The 21,399-nt window shown below is 41.2% G+C and overlaps 1 protein-coding gene across 6 annotated transcripts in view; it reads left to right on the top strand.

Moving 5' to 3' along the window:
* Nucleotides 1–21,399, top strand: part of METTL15 (methyltransferase like 15) — a 231,835-nt gene that overhangs the window by 109,274 nt on the left and 101,162 nt on the right. For all 6 annotated transcript variants that reach the window (XM_006022929.1, XM_006022927.2, XM_006022928.2 and 3 more), the window contains exon 3: nt 3,829–3,965. In XM_006022929.1, coding sequence (XP_006022991.1) covers nt 3,829–3,965 — 137 coding nt within the window. The remainder of the gene's footprint in view (nt 1–3,828; nt 3,966–21,399) is intronic.

Below are 21,399 nucleotides of genomic sequence, written 5' to 3'. Positions count from 1 at the left end.
GTGCAAAGAGTTCCCGCTATTCGAATGCAAATTTGTGTCCCGCTATTGGCCAGCTCTAAATTATTCCTACGTGGCGGCTAGTAATTGGCTTGCTAGCCGTTTAAAAATTCGCGCGACTTCCGCCCAAGTCGGAGAACTTTGAGCACGCTGCAGAGTGCATCAAAAAGAGATCTGACTTGCGGCTGAGCTGATCGATAGACTGATCACCTATCGATTCTTCTCCCCGTCACCGAGCGCAATCCCAGACGTACCCTGTTCCTGCCGGCTCGATTTGTGGACGGATGAGCTAGCCTGAGCCTTGCCAGCTGGAACAACTAACATAGTTGTTCATACGACCGGACCGTCTGCGTCGCAGCTACAAGCGGCGTAAGTAAAGTTTTTGCAACCATTTAAGCCTTGTCCGCCTCTCTATTCACCAGCCCGCCTAACGAACGAGCAATTATTAGATCACCTCGAGTCGGCTCTGGCCGTCCGAGACACTGGTCATTTATAGGATTAAAGAAGCAAGATTAAAAACTATAGTTACAGTTCATGTCAGGATTCTTACAATGAGCCTGTGTAAAACATTTTGAATACAATAACTTTGTCTGGCTGCAAAAACTGATTTGGTATCCTAATTTTTCTAGTTTTCTTCAGTGGAAGATAAATGCAATACTGGTAATTAACTGGTATTTTTTCTGGGAATTGTGTTGGTGTCATAGCATAATTCTGTCTTTACAGCGCCAGACGTTTCAGCTTGTAAAATGAAGAGATGATAACAGGCCCTTCTATATGTGCTGGTAAAGGCACAATGAGATTTAATGCTCGGTCTACACAATTGTGCCTCCTGGTATGCTACACATGCATTAAATCTCATTGCGTCTTATTGCCTGTGCACAGGGAGCCTAACTTTGGACTCCTGTGCACTGGCAAGAAGCAAGCTCCTATGGCTGGGAGCTCCCTCAGCTCAGGGGTTCCTAGCCACAGGGGTGCCCCATGTACCTCTGTGGCTTGGAAATGCAGCTGTTGCGATTTCCGCACCTCTGGATACGTGAAATCCCAGAGCTGCTGGGATTTCCGCTCCTCTGGATATGTGAAATCCCAGAGCTGCTGCAGTCTTCCCACCTTAGGGGTGCATGATGCTGGGACCCAGAGTCAGCATCTGCTTGGGCTGAGAGTCCCCTCAGTTGTGGGATTCTTGGACCTGGCTGGGCATGGTGCACCCCTGCAGCTGGGAGCCCCATCAGCTAACAGGGCTCCTAGCTGTAGGGGAGACTCCGCTATATGTGCAAATTAAGGCTCAATATCAACCAGGTATAAAGTTAGTACACATTTTGAAGTCTAATTATATGGCCAGTTGGAGCTTTTTATGGTATGATAGGTACTTTGTAGCTGGTCTTAAGGAAATTGCACAATTAACCAGTTAATTGCACAATACCTGTAGCACATAGTGGGAGCCAGTGAAACATCAAGAGCCTGGCAGTTTTCAGTTTCTGTTAGTCACAGTAGAGTCCAATTAGTTCCATAAATATTTAGGTTTCTATTTTTATTATTATAGTGTTTCCTAAGATGAAGTCTCAGTTTTTACTTTTTTATGGCTTCTGAAAATTGTTAAGAAAAATTCCTTTGATTTCCTTATTCTGGCTTTAATTGGCTCCTGATTTCTTTTGGAACCATATGGATTCTGCAGTTAAAACTTTTTTTTCATTATAGTTAAGTGTTGTTGTTTTTCTGTTAGTAATATATTCTGAATAGGAAATTAGTAAATGATTTTGTGAGGTGTCAAACGTGTGGCAGCTTGTGAAGTACATCAAATATTTCTAATAGTTCTAACTGTTATAGTCATTTGAACTTTTTTTCTATATGAAGGTATTTACCTTAGACCTACACTTTGTATGCTTAGGTGTTATAACTTTGATTATTAGGGTGGAAATACTACATTTTGTGTTTTATGTAGTTCTTTAGTGTACAGTTTAGCAAGGTGTTATTTGGTGTAAAGGAGTCTTTATGCTATTTACATCTGTTACACTTTATATGTGGTCTTCAAAATTTTTACATTCTGATACGACAAAAAACTTTGGGAAAAGGAAAAATCAAACATTCATAGTGGGTGCATCTACATGTGCAATTAATGTGACATGATAAACTCTGGTGCAGTTTGCCCTGGAGTACACTGCTGTCAGGCTCAGCGTCTACACATGCGCCTGGGACAGCAGCAGTATGAGCTGGGGTGGAGCAGTCCTGGGCTGGCAGAGGGCACGAGGGATCAGCCCCAGGCTCTGGGTAGCAGCACCAGGTAACAGAAGGCCTGGATGGGGCAGGAGGGTGCTAAAGTACAGGGGTAGGTAGCAGTCAGCCCCTGCACCTTAGCACCCTCATGCCCCAGTCAGCACCTGTTTCAGTGCAATTAAGTATTCCGCGGTACTATCCTACAGTATAGTTAGTTAATTTACTGCACCCTAATACTGGTGCACATGTAGACTGACGCTTTACTATGACTAACCCTAATTAGCAGCCAGTGGGTGCATCTACATGTGCCCCTATGGTGCTGTTGCTACTGCACTGTCATTTAGTATTTCCTCTAGGAAGTACTAAATGATGGCACAGTAACAGCCATTACTGCACTGTGCCAGGAGCGCATGATTATTTTTAGCCGCTGTGTTGCTATAGCAACGCACTGTAGTGAGGGAGCCCATTGCTATGGCAATGTAGCTGCGGCATCATAGTTTTTGCCCACTGCACCCATGAGCAGTAAATAATACATTTTTCTAGATTAAGTGTAGCTTGTATGGTGGAAGATTGACCCATCACTAGAAGTTAACATAGTCAAGTGTGAGGTAAGAAAGAGCGTTTCATGGATGTAAAGATGATATAGGGTCCTTGAAATTGAAAGTGTTATACATTGCTGGATTTCATACTGGCCAATTGGGGTCTTTCTATTAAAGGCTAGTGAGACTTTGTACATGAAACAATGAACTACAGCAGGGGTTGGCAGGCTGTGTCCCGTTGGCTGACTCTGACCCACAGGGTCATTTGATCTGGCCTATGGAGCTGGCAGGCTTTGCTCAGGGACAAAACCGTGCTAGGTGGGCAGGAGTTTAGCAGTGAAGGGGAATTTGCTTGTGCTGCAACTGGCTTGTGGGGAGCGTTGCCTATACTGTGGGGAGAAGTGACAGTGGCACTGTGGGCAGCAGCCAGATCCTAGTGCTGGCTGCCTCCAAATCAAGCCAGACCTTTGTGGCATACTACTGCAAAAAGGTGCTGACTTCAAACTATTGCATATGTACAAAAGCAGTCGATGATTTACAAAGATTTATAGAAACATGCATTGTTTGAGATAGTGTGGAGTAGACCTGAGGATATTTCTGTACAGTAATACTGAGTTGTAGTTGTAGCTCAGCATGCTACTTTAACTTTGATCCAGTTGACAAAAATAACAATGTTGTCAAATTGGCAAATGCAGCAGGATGGACTAGCATGAGTTTGAAGCCTCTGAATATTCATTCAGATTGCTGTCAGTTTGAATAGCAGTTTTGAAGTCCATGCCACCATCTTTTAACTACTACTTGTAGCTGTTATGACTAAACTGAAGCTAATGCAGATGTGCCCACACATGCTGCATACCTTCATGAGCAGTATAGATGCACATACCTTCATGAGCAGTATAGACATACTCTGTTAGAGCATTGTCTGTATATGTTTCATCCCCAACAACCCACCAAGATCATTTCCATTAGAATCCTGCATGTGATGTGAAAGCTTGTCAAACCCAGATGTTTCCTCAAAAAAAATGTGGATTTTACAAATCAATATTTTATATAACAGTACTGTCTCCTTTGTGTTCAACAGTGTTTTCTGGATATGACGTTCGGAGCAGGAGGTCACACTGTCGCCCTTCTTCAGAAAGCAAGTGACATTAAAGTATATGCCCTAGACAGAGACCCAGCAGCTTATCAAATAGCTCAGCAACTTTCAGACTCATATCCGTAAGTAGAATTCTTGTGTCTTATCTGTAGTGTTTACGGGGTGTCATATATTTCTGAGTTACTTTGATGGATGATCAATTAACACTAGTGCTCTCCTGCCTCCAAATTTCCAGACTTGTGTGGAGACCTGCAGGCCACATGACATGTTCCTGTGTGCTCCAGGTGGAGTACTACTGACTTATGCTTCAGAATTTACTTTAACTTAGAAAATATGCTTTAACTTGATTTTGACTAACTACATACAAATCTTAGTTGAGCTTGCTTAAGTGCATTTCCTCCACTGTCTGTAGTCACTGTTTAAAATTCTATTTAAAATTAGTTTTTTAAAGAATCTATGCAAGAAGATTAATTTGGAATTACTCTAGTTATAGATTTGTTTTTAAAAATATTACATAGTTTGCTAAATCATTTTTGCCACAATCATCTTTCACAACAAACAAGAAATGGATGTAATAATAGTTTTTAATGAAATAATGAGGAAATTTAGCTGTGACTCACTTAGATTAGACAGTTTCATAAAAAACCAAAGGTAATTTACTGAGGTTCAGTATTACATTTCCTGTAATACTGTGTGACTTGCACTGCTGGATTCAAAATTTACTCATTAAGTAAATAAGGCTCTGCTCTTACATCAGGATTTGCTACCACAGACAACTTTTGTTCAGGTAAAGGTAAAGGTTTAATTTGATAGGTGAAATGGGTCAGTAATATAGAAATATTCTTAAGTAGTGCATTATTACTAGTTTTCTCATAAATAATACTTTTTTTTTATTCCTTGATTTCTCTTGTCTTTTCTTTTTTTCTTTAATGATGTATGTTATTCAACAATGATGTATTGTTGAATTAATGATGTATGGCCTCAGATCTCTAGCTGACATGTTTTCAAATTCATTTTGCAATTTTAAAATTCCTTTCTTTATTGCATGTATTTGTCTTAAATGTTTAATTCTGTACATATTTGTAATGTATGTCTCACTTGTAAAACACCACCACCTTTTTGTTCTGAATCCTAATGTTGATGAAAAAATTATGATAATTGCATCTATGCAAGGGACTGGCTTGGAATTAATAACATTTATATTTTATGTAAAAATAAAACACAACAAAAATAATAAAATCACCAGTTGTGTATTAACAAGGACAATATTTATGCTTTATAATGTGAAATCATATGTAGAAGCATGAGCAGTATTTTGTATGCAGCCAGTTTTACATCATACGTGTATGTAGATCCTGAAACAGTACCATGTACTTTTTGGAGTTCCATGAAAACAATTGCTCTTTTTCATAGAAGTTATAGATAACTATTTGTAAACTCAGGAAATGACATGGAAGGTTACCTTCAGAAAGGAGGCAAATATTTGAACTTACCTTTTAAATAGTGACTGACTAGATGTATGAAAGCAGCCAAAATAGTGCTTCTTCAGTTCTGTCTATATTGTGGAAAGGTGTTTGTGGGAGTTAATAAATTGGGTTCATGGCACATGGGATAGAACGGAGACAAGAGAAAATAAAGTACAGAAGTGAGAGGCAAGGGATAAAATGCAAATGGGGAGAAGAGGTCCAAGCTCGGATAGCTCATTGTTAATGGAAGATTCTGAAACGTATCTTAGAAGCCAAGTCTAGTGACAGTTAAATTATCACTATTGTTAAAGAGACTTTATGCCCAGACTTTCTGTATACAGACAATCCTTGACTTAAGACGTTTTGAGTTACAACGGATGGCACTTAGTGTTTATAAATTGATGCCCTGTTTTGACTTTCTGACGTCAGTTTCGACTTTATGATGCTTGATCTGACATGATGCCATGTCAGCAACCAAGTTCGTTGTGTTGCCTGTCTCCCTGGAGAACATCTGTCCAAACTTCCTTGGCCGCTTTATTTAAGAAAGCAGACAAGACTCCAGAAAAACCTGCAGCCAAGACTTCTGAGAAGACTCCAGCCAAGAACCCTTCAAAAAGTCCAGCAAAGTCACCTCAAAGAAATCCTTCCAAATCAATATGATTGCTACTTACAATATAAATACATTAATGTAGCTATATTACTCCTCTATAATTGATTGAGAGCAAAATTCTTTGTTATTTTTGGTGAAAATAGGGTATAGGGCCTTAGTTCAGGAACCAATCCCCCATTTATAACATTGTTCTATGGGAAAATGGGTTCCGAGTTATGACGTTTCAACTTAAGTCGTGGTTTTCAGGAACCAGTTGTGTTGTAAGTCTGAGAACTGCCTGTACTAGAAACAATTACCTTTGCTCCAAAGAAAAGATAAAACTAGATATGGCAGGTAGGAAACACCTGGATAGGAGATCTGATCTTCATACATTTTCCTCTCCACTATCCCTAAAGATTTTAGATTTCATAGATTTCATAGACATCAGGGCTGGAAGGGACCTCGGAAGATCATCGAGTCCAGCCCCCCGCCCAAAGGGCAGGAAGTCAGCTGGGGTCATAGGATCCCAGCAAGATAAGCATCCAATTTTCTCTTGAAGGTGTTCACTGTAGGCGCTTGAACCACCTCCGGTGGCAGGCTGTTCCAGACCTTGGGGGCTCGGACAGTAACAGGCTAAAGAGTCCCAGGGCTCTCAGCCTGTCATCGTAGGGTCTGCTTCCCTGACCTCTGATCATGCATGTGGCTCTTCTCTGGACTCTCTCAAGCTTCTCCACATCCTTTTTGAATTGTGGAGCCCAAAACTGGACACAGTACTCCAGCTGTGGCCTCACTAAGGCCGAGTACAGGGGGAGAATGACGTCCCGGGATTTGCTTGAGAAGCATCTATGGATGCAAGCCAGCGTTTTGGTCGCTTTACTAGCCGCCGCATCGCATTGCAGGCTCGTGTTCATCTTGTGGTCAATGATGACCCCCAAGTCTCTTTCTTCCATAGTGCTAGCCAACATAGCACTGCTGAGCCTATAAGGATGCTGCGGGTTTTTTTTCCCAAGGTGGAGAACCTTGCATTTTTCAGCGTTGAACACCATCAGATTCTCGTCCGCCCACTTGCTGAGCCTGTCCAGGTCAGCCTGGATAACCTGCCTGTCTTCTGGTGTGGATGCTTTGCCCCAAAGTTTGGTGTCATCGGCGAACTTGGCCAGTCCGCTTCTGACTCCAGTGTCCACATCATTAATGTTACTCCTTTACTGTTACTCCTTTACTGTTGAAAGGCTTGGGAACCTCTGAAATTCCTCTGAGGCACTACCTCATGTGTTGCTTCTATTTCTACGCGTTGCTGAGTCGTCATTTCTCAGACAGACAGGAGAAGGCTCTTGGAAGAGTAATATTCTTCAAATTCTTCCAGGCAGACGAAGGTCATTCTTCAAAACAAGTATTTTCTCTTTGGTAATACCAGACAAAAAAATTGACAATGCCTTCCCTTACTTTATCCCAAAAAGTAATATCCCAGATTTGGCATTCCTCTGCAGCCATTGTATCAAAGGTGAGAGCAAACTGTAGAGACAAACCTTTAAGAATTTATCTTGTTCCCTTGATACAACAGCAGCAAAGTGACGGTCTCAGTGCATCTGCTTTTTAATTGCTATGAGAGGCCAGGACAGTTATATATACAAGTAGTTTTTAAATGTAACTACTATGTATTTACTTACTGTTTACAGTGTTTATATATAGATCTACACACACGTACTATATAGTATATATACAGACATATATATGTGTGTGAGTGTCTATATATAGATACACACATATAACATTTACACACATGCTATTTACAGTGCTGATATCTATATCTATATATATAGATATCTATAGATCTATATAGATATCTATATCTAATATTATAAATATAGGTATCTGTATTCACTGATATATAAACAAATACATACATGCATACATACACACATGCATACATATATACACACACATATACATATATAGAGAGATCTATATAGATCTATAGATATCTATATAGATATATATATATATCTATATATATGTATATGTGTATGTATATGTATGCATGTATGTATGTTTGTTTATATATCAGCGAATATAGATACCTACATTTATAATAACACTGTATATAGTATGTGTGTATATATGTATTTATATGTGTGTATACACACATGTATATAGGATGTATGTATATACTTACTATATAATACACGTGTTTGTGAGTGTATTAATACTATAAACCGTAATTAAATACAGAGTAACTACATTAAAATGATTGCCTTGGTAACCTGGATAAAGTTAGGAAATGTCAAATTTATGGTTAGGGCGCTGGGGCACATAACATATGAAGTGAGTCTGGGGGAACTGGTCTTATTTAGTCTGCAGAAGAGAAGACTGGGGGTGGATTCGATAGCAGCTTAACCACCTGAAGGGTGGTTACAGAGAGGATGGAACAGACTGTTCTCAGTGGTGGCAGATGACAGAACAAGGAGCAATAGTCTGAAGTTGCAGCAAGGGAAGTTTAGGCAGGATATTAGGGAAACTTTCTCATTAGGGTGGTAAAGAACTAGAATGGGCACTAGGGAGGTGGTGGAACCTCCATCCTTGGAGATTTTTAAGGCCTGGCTTGACAAAGTCCTGGCTGGAATGATTTAGTTGGGGATGATCCTGCTTTGAGCAGGGGGTTGGACTAGATCAGTGTTTCTCAACCTGTGGGCGATCTGGGGCTACCTATAAGTTTATTAGGGGTGTTCATCAGGATCTGGGGGAACGTCTGTTCACCAGAGTGCCCCAAGGGATGATAAGGTTGAATGGTCACAAACTCCTCTGCGACTGTTTCAGGCTGGACATAAGGAAGAACTTTTTTACTGTTGGAGCCCCCAAGGTTTGGAATAGACTGCCGCTGAAGGTGGTTCATGCACCCACTTTGAACGCCTTCAAGACATTTTTGGATGTTTATCTTGCTGGGATCCTATGATCCCTGCGGACATCCTGCCCCTGGGGCTGGGGGCTGGACTGGATGATCCTCCAGGGTCCCTTCCAGCCCGAATGTCTATGAAATCTATGAATGTGGCCAGGTGCTGAGACTGCGGCAGGGCAGAGGGGTGGCTGGAAGGTGCCTGCTCCTTCCAGTGGGAGAAGGGGCAGGGGACAGAGCTGCATGGCTGGTCTGGTCACAGTGGAGCCAATGCCTATGCTCGTGGGGCAGGGTAGCCAGGAGATGCTGCTCAGGGGGTGGGATAGGCCATGACCAAACTGCCTTACATGGCACAAGAGCCCCACTCCTCCTCCTTTCAGCCTGTGCTGGGCCAGACTCACTCTGCTGCTGCCCATATGAGCCAAAGTACTTTGGCCCAAGTGGGACAGGGCAGCTGGGGGCCCCTCTGGCAAGGCTGGAGGTGGGGGCAAGAAGGGGGCTGCAGGTTGGGAGCAAGGAGTCCCAGCATGGCCTGTGGGGCAGGGGACTGTGGGTTGTGCATTGGCAGGGTCAGGGGGTGTGGGTCAGGGACAGGCCATGGACCTTTGCCATTGGGTCCTGGTCGGAAAAAGGTTGAGAACCACTGGACTAGATGACCTCCTGAGGTCCCTTCCAACCCTAATTTTCTATGATTCTAAAGGTGCATTATTTTCTGCCTTCTTATGCATCCTTTCTATGCATTGACAAAGGTCTTAGAAAACCCCCCCAACTTGGTTCTTGTACTTAAAAACTAACACAATCCAGATGTATGTACAAACTTAATTCCTGCTTTTTTACCAAAATACTTCTCAACCAAAACAATTGTGCGTGTCTTTTTGTAACATAGCTTTGTAAAACATAACTTTCAAATGTTTTTCAAAGGAAAAAAGTTAGTGTGTGCTTCCTAGTATGGAATTATACTACAGGTGACCATACAAAAAATTGTCACATTTAAGAATAACCCTTAGCCATCAAAAATATGGACTAGCAATGTCAGTTTGCCAACTGCTGTAGGACATCTGGTTCCTAGATTTGAATGTCGTAAGACCATATGCCATCATAACAAGAGCTGGAAAGCTTATGATCACCAATGTTTAATACCACCAGATGTCATGTGGCTTACACCAGTTATACTAAATAATAGCCACCTTTTAATATAGGTTGGAGATTGATAACCTGGGGAAATGATGATATACTATAGGTAAACGATGGTCAAAAGCAGCTAGAAACCTTCCATTCCATAAGATGGAGGATAAACTACTCTCTATCTCTGTTCTTTGTTACTAAAGTACATAACCCCTCGCGGTGGGATGGACTGTGCTCAGTGACTTTCTGCCTGGTCTACACTGTCCTTTTATCATATACATGTCTCCCAGTTCTTTTCATTGATCACTATCAAAACTCTATTGGAACTTTGGGAAAGCCAATTAGAACAGTTAAATAGAAATCATAGTAAAAGCAGTTCTTCAGATAAACATAGTCAACTGTGATAAGTTTATCAACCTCTTAAAGCATCAGCTATATGAAATATCCCTGTGTTTGCCAGAAATATTTTTGGCTAGCTGGCAAGTAATGAGGAACTTAAGGGTATAGAACAACAAATAAGTCTTGCTGCAACCACATTCATGGAATCACTTAAGTTTGCCAGATGAGATCAGTGGGCAAAGTATCCATACTATGGGTTTTGTCCACTGTCACAATGTTTCTGAGACAAACCACTCTTGGTGTATCCTCAGGACCTCAAGTTTCTCCTCAGAATTCTGCTGCGTGTCTACAAGGAGTAGATTTATGATTTGCCCCTGGAACAATTTTTCTTCCCAGCAACTCTTAATTCCACCTACCTGCATCCCAGATTTTGCATCTCCAACAGAGGAAATTTTGCCACCTCCAGGGATCTCACCCATAGTGTAGCAGGTCTGAAATTATCAGTTGTGCTGAACAACGCATTCACCCACAACACTCAGTAAAGTGTGTAAAATAAAAATTAGGTTTATTGCATAAGAAAAATAAACTGTATTAGAAAAAATAGCCATATAATTTAAAGATGAGATGCAGAAAATGGAATAATCTCATCCTCTTTTCTGGCTATAACATGGTCTCTCAAAAAGTCTTACCAGTGCTTCCAGAGACCAGCTTCTCTGATGAAGGATCCTTTCTTGTAGTTCCCTGGGTCCTCCTTTTTCTTTTTCTTAAATATGGACACTATGTTTGCCCTTTTCCAATCATCTGGGACCTCTCCTGATAGCCTTGAGTTTTCAAAGATGATGCCCAGTGCCTCTGCACTTTCATCAGCCAACTCCCTCAGCACCCTTGGTTGCAGCCCGTCTGGCCCCATGGACTTATATACGTCCAGCTTTTCTGAGTAATCCTTAACCTGTTCTTTCACCACTGTTGGCTTCTCACTTCCTCTCCAGACTGTGCTGCCTGGCGCAATAGTTTGGGAGCTGACCTTACCTGTAAAGACAGAGGGAAAGAAGGCATTGAGCACTTCAGCTTTTTCTGCAACCTCTGTCGCAAGGTTGCCTCCCTCATTCAGTAAGGGACCCACAGTTTCCCTGATCCTCCTCTTGCTATCAACATACTTGTAAAAAACCTTCTTGTCCTCCTTTGTGTCCCTTGCTAGCTGCAACTCCAATTGAGCTTTGGCTTTCCTGACTTCATTCCTGCATGCCTGAGCAATGCTTTTATACTCCTCCCTAGTTATTTGTCCAAGTTTCCACTTCTTATAAGCTTCCCTTTATAAGTTTACTGAAGAGTTCCTTGCTAAGCCAAAATAACCTTCTGCCATACTTGCTAGTCTTCCTGTGCATTGGGCTGGTTTCTTCCTGCACTTTCAGTAAGGCTTCTTTAAAGTATAGCTAGCTATCCTGGATGCTTCTCTTCCTCAGACTGGCTTCCCAGTGGATCCTGCCTGTCAGTTCCGTGAGTGGGTTGAAGTATGCTTTTCCGAAGTCCAGGCTCCTTACTCTGCTGCTTTCCTTGTTTCCTTTCCTCCGGTTCCTGAACTCAATCATCTGATAGTCACTGCTGCCCAAGTTCCCATTGACTACTACATTCCCCACCAATTCTTCCCTGCTTGTGAGCAGCAGGTCAAGAAGAGCTCAGCCCCTAGTTGGCTGCTTCAGCACTTGCACCAGGAAGTTGTCCTCAACACTTTCCAAACACTTCCTGGTTTGTCTGTGTACTGCTGTATTGTCCACCCAGAAGATGTCAGGATAATTGAAGTCCCCCATGAGAACCAGGGCTTGTGACTGGGAAACTTCTGCTAGCTGTTTGAAGAAAGCCTCATCCACCACTTCCTCCTGGTCTGGTGGTCTATAGCAGACACCCACCACAACATCACTCTTGTTCTCCCCTCTAACCTTAACCCAGAGACTTTCAACAGGCCTATCTCCAGTTTCATATTGGAGCTCTGAGCAATTCTATAGCTCTTTTACATGAAGTGCAACTCTTCCTCCTCTTCCTTGTCTGTGCTTCCTGAACATTTTGTACCCATCCATGACAGTGCTCCAGTCATGGGAGTTCCCACCAAGTCTCTGTTATTCCAATCACATCATATTTCTGTGACTGTGCAAGGACTTCCAATTCTTCCTGCTTGTTTCCCAGGCTCCATGCATTCATGTACAGGCACCTGAAGTAACTAGTCAATTGCCCTGATTTCTTAGGAAGTATGAAACACCTTCCCTGTTGTCTTCTCCTGCTTGCTCTTCCTCCAGGTCTCCCACTTCCCCACTTACCTCAGGGCTGTGGTCTCCATCCCCCAGTGAACCTAGTTTAAAGATCTCCTCACTAGGTTAGTGAGCCTATCTGCAAAGATGTTCTTCCATCTCTTTGTAAGGTGGATCCCATCTTTTCCCAGTGATCCTTCTTCTTGGAAGAACATTCCATGGTTGAAGAAGCTAAAGTCCTGCTGGCAACACCACCAGAAAGCAGAGCACGAGATCAGGCAGGGAGCACAGGCCTAAGAGCAGAAAGTAGAGCAGCAGATATGGCAGAAGGGGTTTGGAGTGGCTCAAGGGGAGGTCCCTGGAAAGTCTAGAGACATAACATCCATTTCGCTTATGTATAAATATTTTAGTCAGATTGTTGTGAGAGAGGTTTGCTAAATGAAAAAAAAACATTTTTAAAGTTCCAGGTATCAGTCTCCCAATAGAAAAGGTATTGGAGGTTTTTTAAAGTTACATTCTTTGCCCATCACTTCTCTGCCTTCATTTACAATAAGATCTACATTGAGTAATACCAAATTACAGATAAGTTATGCATGATTGTTTATGATAAAGATAAGTTATTTAACAATTAAGATAAGTTATTTATGATTTATTATGACATTTTAAAATTGAGAAGGGTTTTCTGACATCTTTTAGTATTAATATGATGATGTGAAGCTGTTCATTTGAGTGCTGGAGTTGGGGTTATCAACCATATAAACCCATGTTCATCACAAGAATCCTTAATATTCTTTCTGAAGTCATATGTTCAACCACTGTTTGAGAAAGGTCTTGACTCATAACCCACACTTTAATTTCCTGCATGTTACAGATACATTTTTGCTTTTCTTTCCTGCAACTCTCCTGTTTATATAGCAATGGAGTGACCAAGTTGATGGATCCTTTTCCAGAAGATAAGAAATGTAACTTTGTTGTACAGTACTTTATATTTATAATTCAGTGTGGCATCTTAAAATAGAAAAAGTGTTCCTTCACTAACTATATAGTGGTTATTTATCCCACTAGCCTTGGGATGTCAGTTCTCCAGTACAGTTACAAATGAAAGAACATTTATTTGGTAAGTGTGTAAATTAAAATTTCTATTGACTGGAATGTTTTTGGACAGCTGTGAGCCATTTTAATTTATTTATAATTTTAATTAACTATAAACCTCTTTGGGGGCAAGAACATGAAGTGGTGTGCAGTCAGTTTCTTCTGATTTGTCAAGCTTTCAATTGGCTAGACATGAATAATACAGGCAGATTAAATTTGTTTTAAGTGATGAAGGCTAGTTATGTCAAATATTTAATCATAAAGAAATGTGTTGGTCATAAACAACTTTTTTTCACTTTCTTGAGTAGCCAGGATTTGGCCCATATGATTCAGTAAACCTTTTTCATCTCTGGTTTCTAGTTTGGTGAAAATGACATCTAGTTGTGTAGAAAGCATAACTTCTCTCAAATTTCCTGTCTGTACCTTCTACTTCTCATGTTTAACTAGACTGTTCTGTTTCAGTGAAGACTGTTCTATCTTTTACCATTTGGTTCACTTTGCAAGGGGTCATGTTCAGAAACAGGAGAGGACCATATGCAACTATAGCCAATGAAATCAGTGACTGAGTATGTTTGTGAACTTGTGAACGCAACAGACAAATCAAGTGCATCTGAAGTGGTTTTTTTGCCTGCCATTTTGTTATTGCTGGAAGAAAACAAACATTGTAACTATTAATAATTTGAGGTACTGGAAAAATCCCATGATTTAGACCAGGGGTGGGCAATTATTTTGGGTGGAGGGCCGCTTACCAAGTTTTGGCAAACTGTTGAGGGCCGCATGGGTAGCCTGACCCCTTGACAGGTACCCTGCCCCCTGGTCACCTTGTTGGGACCAGTGTCCCAATGTCTTGGGACCAGTGTCCCAGGGCCAGGGCCTATAGGGCCCAGAGTGGGGTGCAGGCTGGCAGGGGTTTGTGGAGCTGGGCTGGGTTGCACCAGCAGGAAGAGGGGATAGCTGGCCTGGCTCCATAGAACCCCTGCCGGCTGGGACCCTGTACTCCTGCTGCCCTGCTCTGGGCCCCCCTGGTGCTGGCTCTGGGACACGAGTGCGGGCACTACGCTCCCACTGGCTCCCATGCCTGCTCATTCCCGGTGCTCCCCTGAGCTCCATGGTACAGGCAGGGGTCAGTGCGTAACCCCGACCCCGCGCTTGCTGGTAGGGAACGCACTGGTGCTGAGTGTGGGGGAAGAGTGGCCCCTGCCCCGCCCCGTGGCTGGTGGTCCCTACTGCAGCCTCTCATAGCCTGCACGGGGATGCCTGTGCCTGCTCAGGACAGCCGCACACGGGCTGTGAGCAGCTGCAGCAGGGAGCGCTGGCCATGGAGCAGGGGAGGGGCTGCTTTTCCCCTGTGCTCAGCACCAGTTCATCCCCTGCCCTTTCCCCCGGTTTACCTGAGTTTTCTGCACTGGAGGAGCCACATGGTGCCAGGCCAGAAGCCCCTACTGGGGCTTCCGGCTGTGGGGCAGGCCCTGCTATTGCAGGAGCACGCCAGGGCTACCCCTGGGTCCTATTGCCCCTGTCCTATTCACATGCAAGGACAGATGCATGTGAATTCTCTAAATTTTTTAGGGGCCCTGCAGGCCAGATAGAATGGCTTAGCAGGCTGGATGTGGCCCATGGACTGTATTTTGCCCACCCCTGATTTAGACTATATTTCAGATTCTAAGGCATGTAATTTGCATAGTAGTCACATTGTTATCCTGACACTGGGGCCTTTAAAGTTAACTATGACAGAATATTTGTTGTTCTAGTTAGACACATTTTAACAATCTGAGTAAAAACTGTTTTAATGGTGGTTCTTTACTTTCTTGCTTACTTTTTGCATTATACCCTAATTTCATGAAACGGAGTTAAGAAATCATTAATGCCCAAACTGCAGTAAAACACGCAATGACACAGTCAGAAAGTATAAGCAAAGGTGAATCATGGTATTTTTCCATATTCAGCCCCAATAATTGTAGTCTTCCTTAAACCTAGGCAAGACAGCTAGAGCTGTAAATCTCTACGTGAGACCAGTAAAGGAAAAATAAATTTGAAGTTTGCATTTTAAATAGATGTCCTATCTTCTTGGTAATGGTTTAGTAAGAAATAAAATCCAACAGGGTGAAGTTCCTGCTGCAGTTCTTGCATACATTTACCTCCTCTTCTGTTTCATGCGTAGACAAGTTCTCTCTCTCTCTCTCTCTCTCTCTGTTTCTCTATTTAATGTGTACTGCTGCTTTAATAAGGAAAAAAATGGGTCAGGGCTTGTTAGATATTCAGTGTGTGGGTGGGAATCCTTTGACGTGCTTTCTGGGGAAGCCTCTAACTTGGGAATTGCTGCTGAGATTCCAGGAGAACAAGATAAAATTCTGTCAGTAGCAATATATATTACAAGTAAACCCTTTCACACCCACTGAAAGAAAGAGGTTAGAAAGGTGCCCAAAATCTAGCAATTAACCAATATCATTGCAAGCTTTTAAGGATAAGAAACCTACGCAGAGCCTACACAGGGATAACAATATGTTCTTTATAATACATAGAACTGAATAAGAAATCATGCCCCAGAAGAAAGAATAAGTAAAGGCAGCAATATAAAATTATATACTTAACTGCCAATAAATATATATTATAATTCAATTTAAAGTGTTTGTAATGCGCCGTGTTTGTGGGTATTATTTGCAGGATGGAATTAAGTTTATATGTATTATAGAGGGATAGAACATTTTGTTCTGTAACTTTCAAGATCTGGGGAAAAATTAGAAAACATTTTCCTAGAGGGAAAACAAAACAATGTTTCTACATTTAACTAAAATGCTTTTTAGTTAAACTTTTAGCGGTTTTTTTATTTTTAGCTATGTATGCAATGTGCTATTTTGATATTTTACTTTGTTGTGTTTGTGATTGTAGGATGGAGGTCAGTATGTTTATACTCAATAGTCAACCATCTGGAAAGTAATCATGATTTTCCATACTATATAATATTAACACTACCTTTGATTTCAACCTTTTTTAAATAAGTGTGTTGCTTTTTATGTAAGTCAACATTTGTCTGTCTCTGAGTTAAGATAATAGGTTGGATACTTTATCTTAATTGTTTTTAGATTGGAAACTGCTATTGAAGTCCAAGAGTCACCTTAAATTATGACCATTATTTTTATGTTGTTTGGTTTTTTTTTTGTTTCCTGAAAAGTTAAGTAAGGTTTCTTGGGTTGATCTCCCTCTACTGATGTCTTCAGCTCTTCACGCTCCAGAATTCATAGAATCCTGCTGTCTACCTTCATGCTTAATTTCCCAACTCCTCTAATACTGGTACTTCTTCTGATTCTTCATGCATCTCAAGATTCAGTTCAAGACAATCCTAACTTTAATTCTGACTTCCACCAACCTACTTTTTAGAAGAATTGGCTTCTCTGTTATCCCCTTCTACTCTTTGCACTCTTTTTCTCCTCCCAACTCTTGCTACTATTTGAGTGACAGCCTACTCTTCTGCAGCTTCACCGTATGTTTCATCAGCCCAATAGCCTTGACAACTCAATACTTTTATTTTTCTTTGTAGTCTTTGTGACATGTATATAACATTAGGCTACTGTCTAATACTTCTTTAAAGAGTTTGGGAAGAATTCCTGTAAATAATTATGTATACAGTAAGGTATATTGACATATAATCTGTTCTCAATCCCACATACTGGTTTTGTAGCCCAGAACGTGCTAGTGAGTGGCCAATACCTACTTTTAATATTTGTCAGGCTATGCCCACCAAATCAAAGTAACACTTAAGGCCAAGTTGGTCACAAGGCTCCTATTTTACTGCAAGGAAAAAGACTATCTTCTTAGTCCCTGATGACCAATCTGTCTGAATCCTCCATCTTGTTCATTAAAAGCTTTCCAATTTCCACTACCATTAAGTCGGGGACCTTGGGTGTTCATTGAATTTTCTATCTTAAAATGTTATTACTTGGTGAACAAGAATTCGGATGGTGGTGAAGTGACCCCTATCTACAGGATGTATAGTGCTTTGGAGATGCATTTGGAGATGTTATACAGGAATGTTAAAACATAATGATTATTATCTTTAAAGTATCTCAAAGTACCAGTATTCAATCTACACTCAAATTCATTGATATACTAATGCAAAGGGAACTTCTAGTTTAGAAAATTGATTATTAAATCAAGGCTTCAGGTTATCCCCAATGTTTTATGTATAATTGAGAGATAGACAAGAGCTTTTATGCAATGCACAGTTTATAAAGAGTTTATCCCTCTCCTCCTCTCTACACATCATTTGGGCAGGGAGAACAAGGGAACTAGACGCACTTAAGATCTGTTCAGTTTGTCCTCCACTGAAGTTGTTGGGTAGGGCAGGGGGTAAAATTATGTAGTAGCATATTAAAAAAATGGAGAGTGTAATATTAGTCCAGTTGTATATATAAAGTCCACATGGTTTTTTAGGGGCTCTTTTATGGCCCTTTTAGAAATCATTTTTGAGTTGCTTGGGATAAAATTTAGTCTAGGGGTCACTTCTAATTTTAATGTTTGGCTGCCATCTTTAAAAATGGTGGCCACGACTAAGGAGATTAATAAATGTCGATTTTGATTTTTCTAAACAGCTAAAACTAAGTATTGCAATAACCCACAAACTTCCTTTGCCTTCCTTGTCTTTACCTTTTGCCTTTACCTTTTGATGAGTAAAGTCCCGTTGTTTGGCAGCTCTAAGCCTTTAAATGAAATATTGACCACTTTTTTGGCAACATAATAAGAGTACTTGTTTCAAGTAGAAAGTTTTACCATTTATTTCTTCAAAGTCACATTTAATTTTATTAATATCAAAGTTACAAATGATTGTGGAACAATTAAGTAAAATAAAATGCTTCAACTCAAATTTGAAGTCAAGTCTGACATGGCATACACTAGGTATTCTTAATCTAGTGTAATTCTTTTTTTGTATCACTGTCTTCTTCAGATCACTCTAGGATAGTAGCTTTAATTGGCTCATCTGAATATCCATATTCATTGTTTGGAGGCAAGTTCATTCCATCTGGCAGTGTACTTCTAATATGCGTTGCAGATTCCAATACCTTCCAATACATCCATCACTGACGTCCACCCAAAATTTGTTGGATCAAGAGTTTGTGCATGTGAATTTCTCCATTTATGGGCTTGCAAGTGTGCTCAAAGCCAGTGCTGTTTGAAGGAGCCATGATCCAGAAGAAGTCCTGCAGAATTGTAGTGTACCATTTGCTGCCATTTATGTGCACAAGCAGTGGACAAACTATTACTCGTAGGATCATTATAAAATATTCTGACAGTGAATAAAGCCAGTTTATCGAACAGATCTTTGGTGAGCTCCTTATTTTTTCCAAATTGTTGCACAGTCTCCATGTACATCAAATGTTTTGATTGTAAGATTCGCTTCATTGATGTCACTTTACCACAGCCAAAGAAACCTCGCACTGTGTCTACTCCATTGAATCCTTAAACTGCGAGAGCAGTGGATGCTACATCAAGCTATGGAAATAATGAATGGCTGTAGTAATATGATGGTGTGTCTCCTGGTTTCTTCCTGTACATCTAGATATCTTGCTCAGTCTTGTGACTGATGTAGGAAGCAACAACCCAAACATCAGTATCTTTGAAATCAAAACAGTGGTGCAGGAATTATCCTTTTGAGCTTCATGGAAGAACGCCCTTGTATCAGCTTCACATGGAGATTTCAATACAAAGCATGTATCATGTTCTCTGGATTTTAAGTCATAGCAGACAAGATTCATTGTGAAGTACAGGTCATTGTGTTGGAAGTAAGAATGCCATTCATTCAAGAGGAAATGTTGTAGTTTCATTTTGTTAGAGTGCTTTGATAGAATTGAGCGCCAGGATGCTCCAGTAGGCATTTGCTGGTCAGAAACAGGGTAAACATTAGGAACAAACCCAAATTACTTTCAGCAATGCTGCGGCTCGCACTGTTTTGTACTAGTCTTCAGCAATTTTTCATCGTAAACATCATTAATGAAGTGAAATGCCAGTGCTTGTGGGTGTCAGCCAGTGACATATTTGAAGAGATTGAGGGTGTAGTCAGACAGTGTCTTACGTCATGGGACTTTATTCCACATCATTCCAATATCAATTAATGCATGATAATGTGATGGTGGTGAGATCAACTGGAGGTTCATCGATGTTATGAACTTTGATTTGACAGGTTTGTGGAATGTCCCATCTGCTGTGAAGAGTGAAAAGCTCATAGAAGTAATTCTGTATTGCATGATTTCTTTTAAAGTCCTGATAGTTTCTTTTCAGCTGGTTAGAAGGTCAATGACTTGTTCCAGTACAGTAATGTCAACCATTTTCCTGTACGCTTGCTTGTTCTTGGTTGCAGTTGTCTTTGTCGCAAAGGTCTTACTTTTCTTTTTGGTGGATGTGTCATGTGTTGACTAAGTTCTGGAAGAAAGCGTCTCCAGAATGTTTTCCACCATCACATTACCCTTATCATGGGCTTTGTGGAGACTCTTTCTTAACTCTTCTGTTGTTGGCTCTCCAGAGCAAAGGGAGCAAAAAGTTGGTCAATTCAGATTCCATGGGTCCATGTCCCATCCTTCCAGAACTGTCTTCACTGCAACAACCTTGCAGTCCGTTTCTGTTCTTGATGGTCTCAGTTCTGGATGGCGATACAAGGGTTGCTTGAAATACGCCACCTGTTTTAGTTGTTCCCTTAAGTGCACAACTGGTGTACTGAATATGTTGATTGCAACCATGGATACATTCTTGGTGAATCCAATCCAACCCCCACTTCTTTTGTTCTTGGATTTTTTGTTCATGGTCATTTCAATTACTTGGTCTGGAGGCAGTTTGTTGTAAGTCTTTCCAGTAAACGAAAATGAAAACATTGTAACCATGTGCATCTTTTTGTGTTCTCTCAATGTTGTCATTTGCCAGTAATACAGGGACAGATTTCTTAGATACTTGACATTTCCATAAGCTGCTAACAGTGAAAGCATTCTATGGCAAGTTGATAAATACTCTTTGAAATTCATTCCACTCCTCAGACACTGGTAATGTCGAAAGAGGTTTTAACATCAATGATATAAGACAGAAAATATTTGGTCATATCTGATTCACAGCTGAGCACTTCTGCAAACATTCCTGAAAGCCAGTTGAACTGATGAATTTACCATGTCCATTTTTTGTAATGCTATCTACCAGCTGTTTCAAGCTGTCAGTTTCATAGATTTCATAGGCATTAGGGCTGGAAGGGACCTCGGAAGATCATTGAGTCCAGCCCCACACCCGAAGGGCAGGAAGTCAGCTGGGGTCATAGAATCCCAGTAAGATAAGCATTCAATTACTTTTGAAGGTGTTCAGTATAGGTGCTTGAACCACCTCTGGTGGCAAGCTGTTCCAGACCTTGGGGGCTTGGACAGTAAAGAAATTCTTCCTTATGTCCAGCCTGAAACGGTCTTGCAATAGTTTATAACGGTTCGACCTCGTCATCCCTTGGGGCTCTCTGGTGAACAAATGTTCCCCCAGATACTGGTGGTCACCTCTGATAAACTTATAGGTGGCCATCAGATCACCCCTGAGCCTGTGCTTTGCCAGGCTAAAGAGCCCCATGGCTCTTAGCCTGTCGTCATAAGGTCTGTTTTCCTGACCTCTGATCATGCGTGTGGCTCTTCTCTAGACTCTCTCAAGCTTCTCCAAATCCTTTTTGAATTGTGGAGCCCAAAACTGGACGCAGTACTCCAGCTGTGGCCTCACCAAGGCCGAGTACAAGGGGAGAATGATGTCCCGGGATTTGCTTGAGAAGCATCTATGGATGCAAGCCAGTATTTTGGTCACTTT

Source organism: Alligator sinensis, unplaced genomic scaffold (genome assembly GCF_000455745.1).
Source record: "Alligator sinensis unplaced genomic scaffold, ASM45574v1 scaffold165_1, whole genome shotgun sequence".
NCBI classification, from domain to species: domain Eukaryota; kingdom Metazoa; phylum Chordata; order Crocodylia; family Alligatoridae; genus Alligator; species Alligator sinensis.
This window is presented reverse-complemented; position numbering and strand designations above follow the sequence as displayed.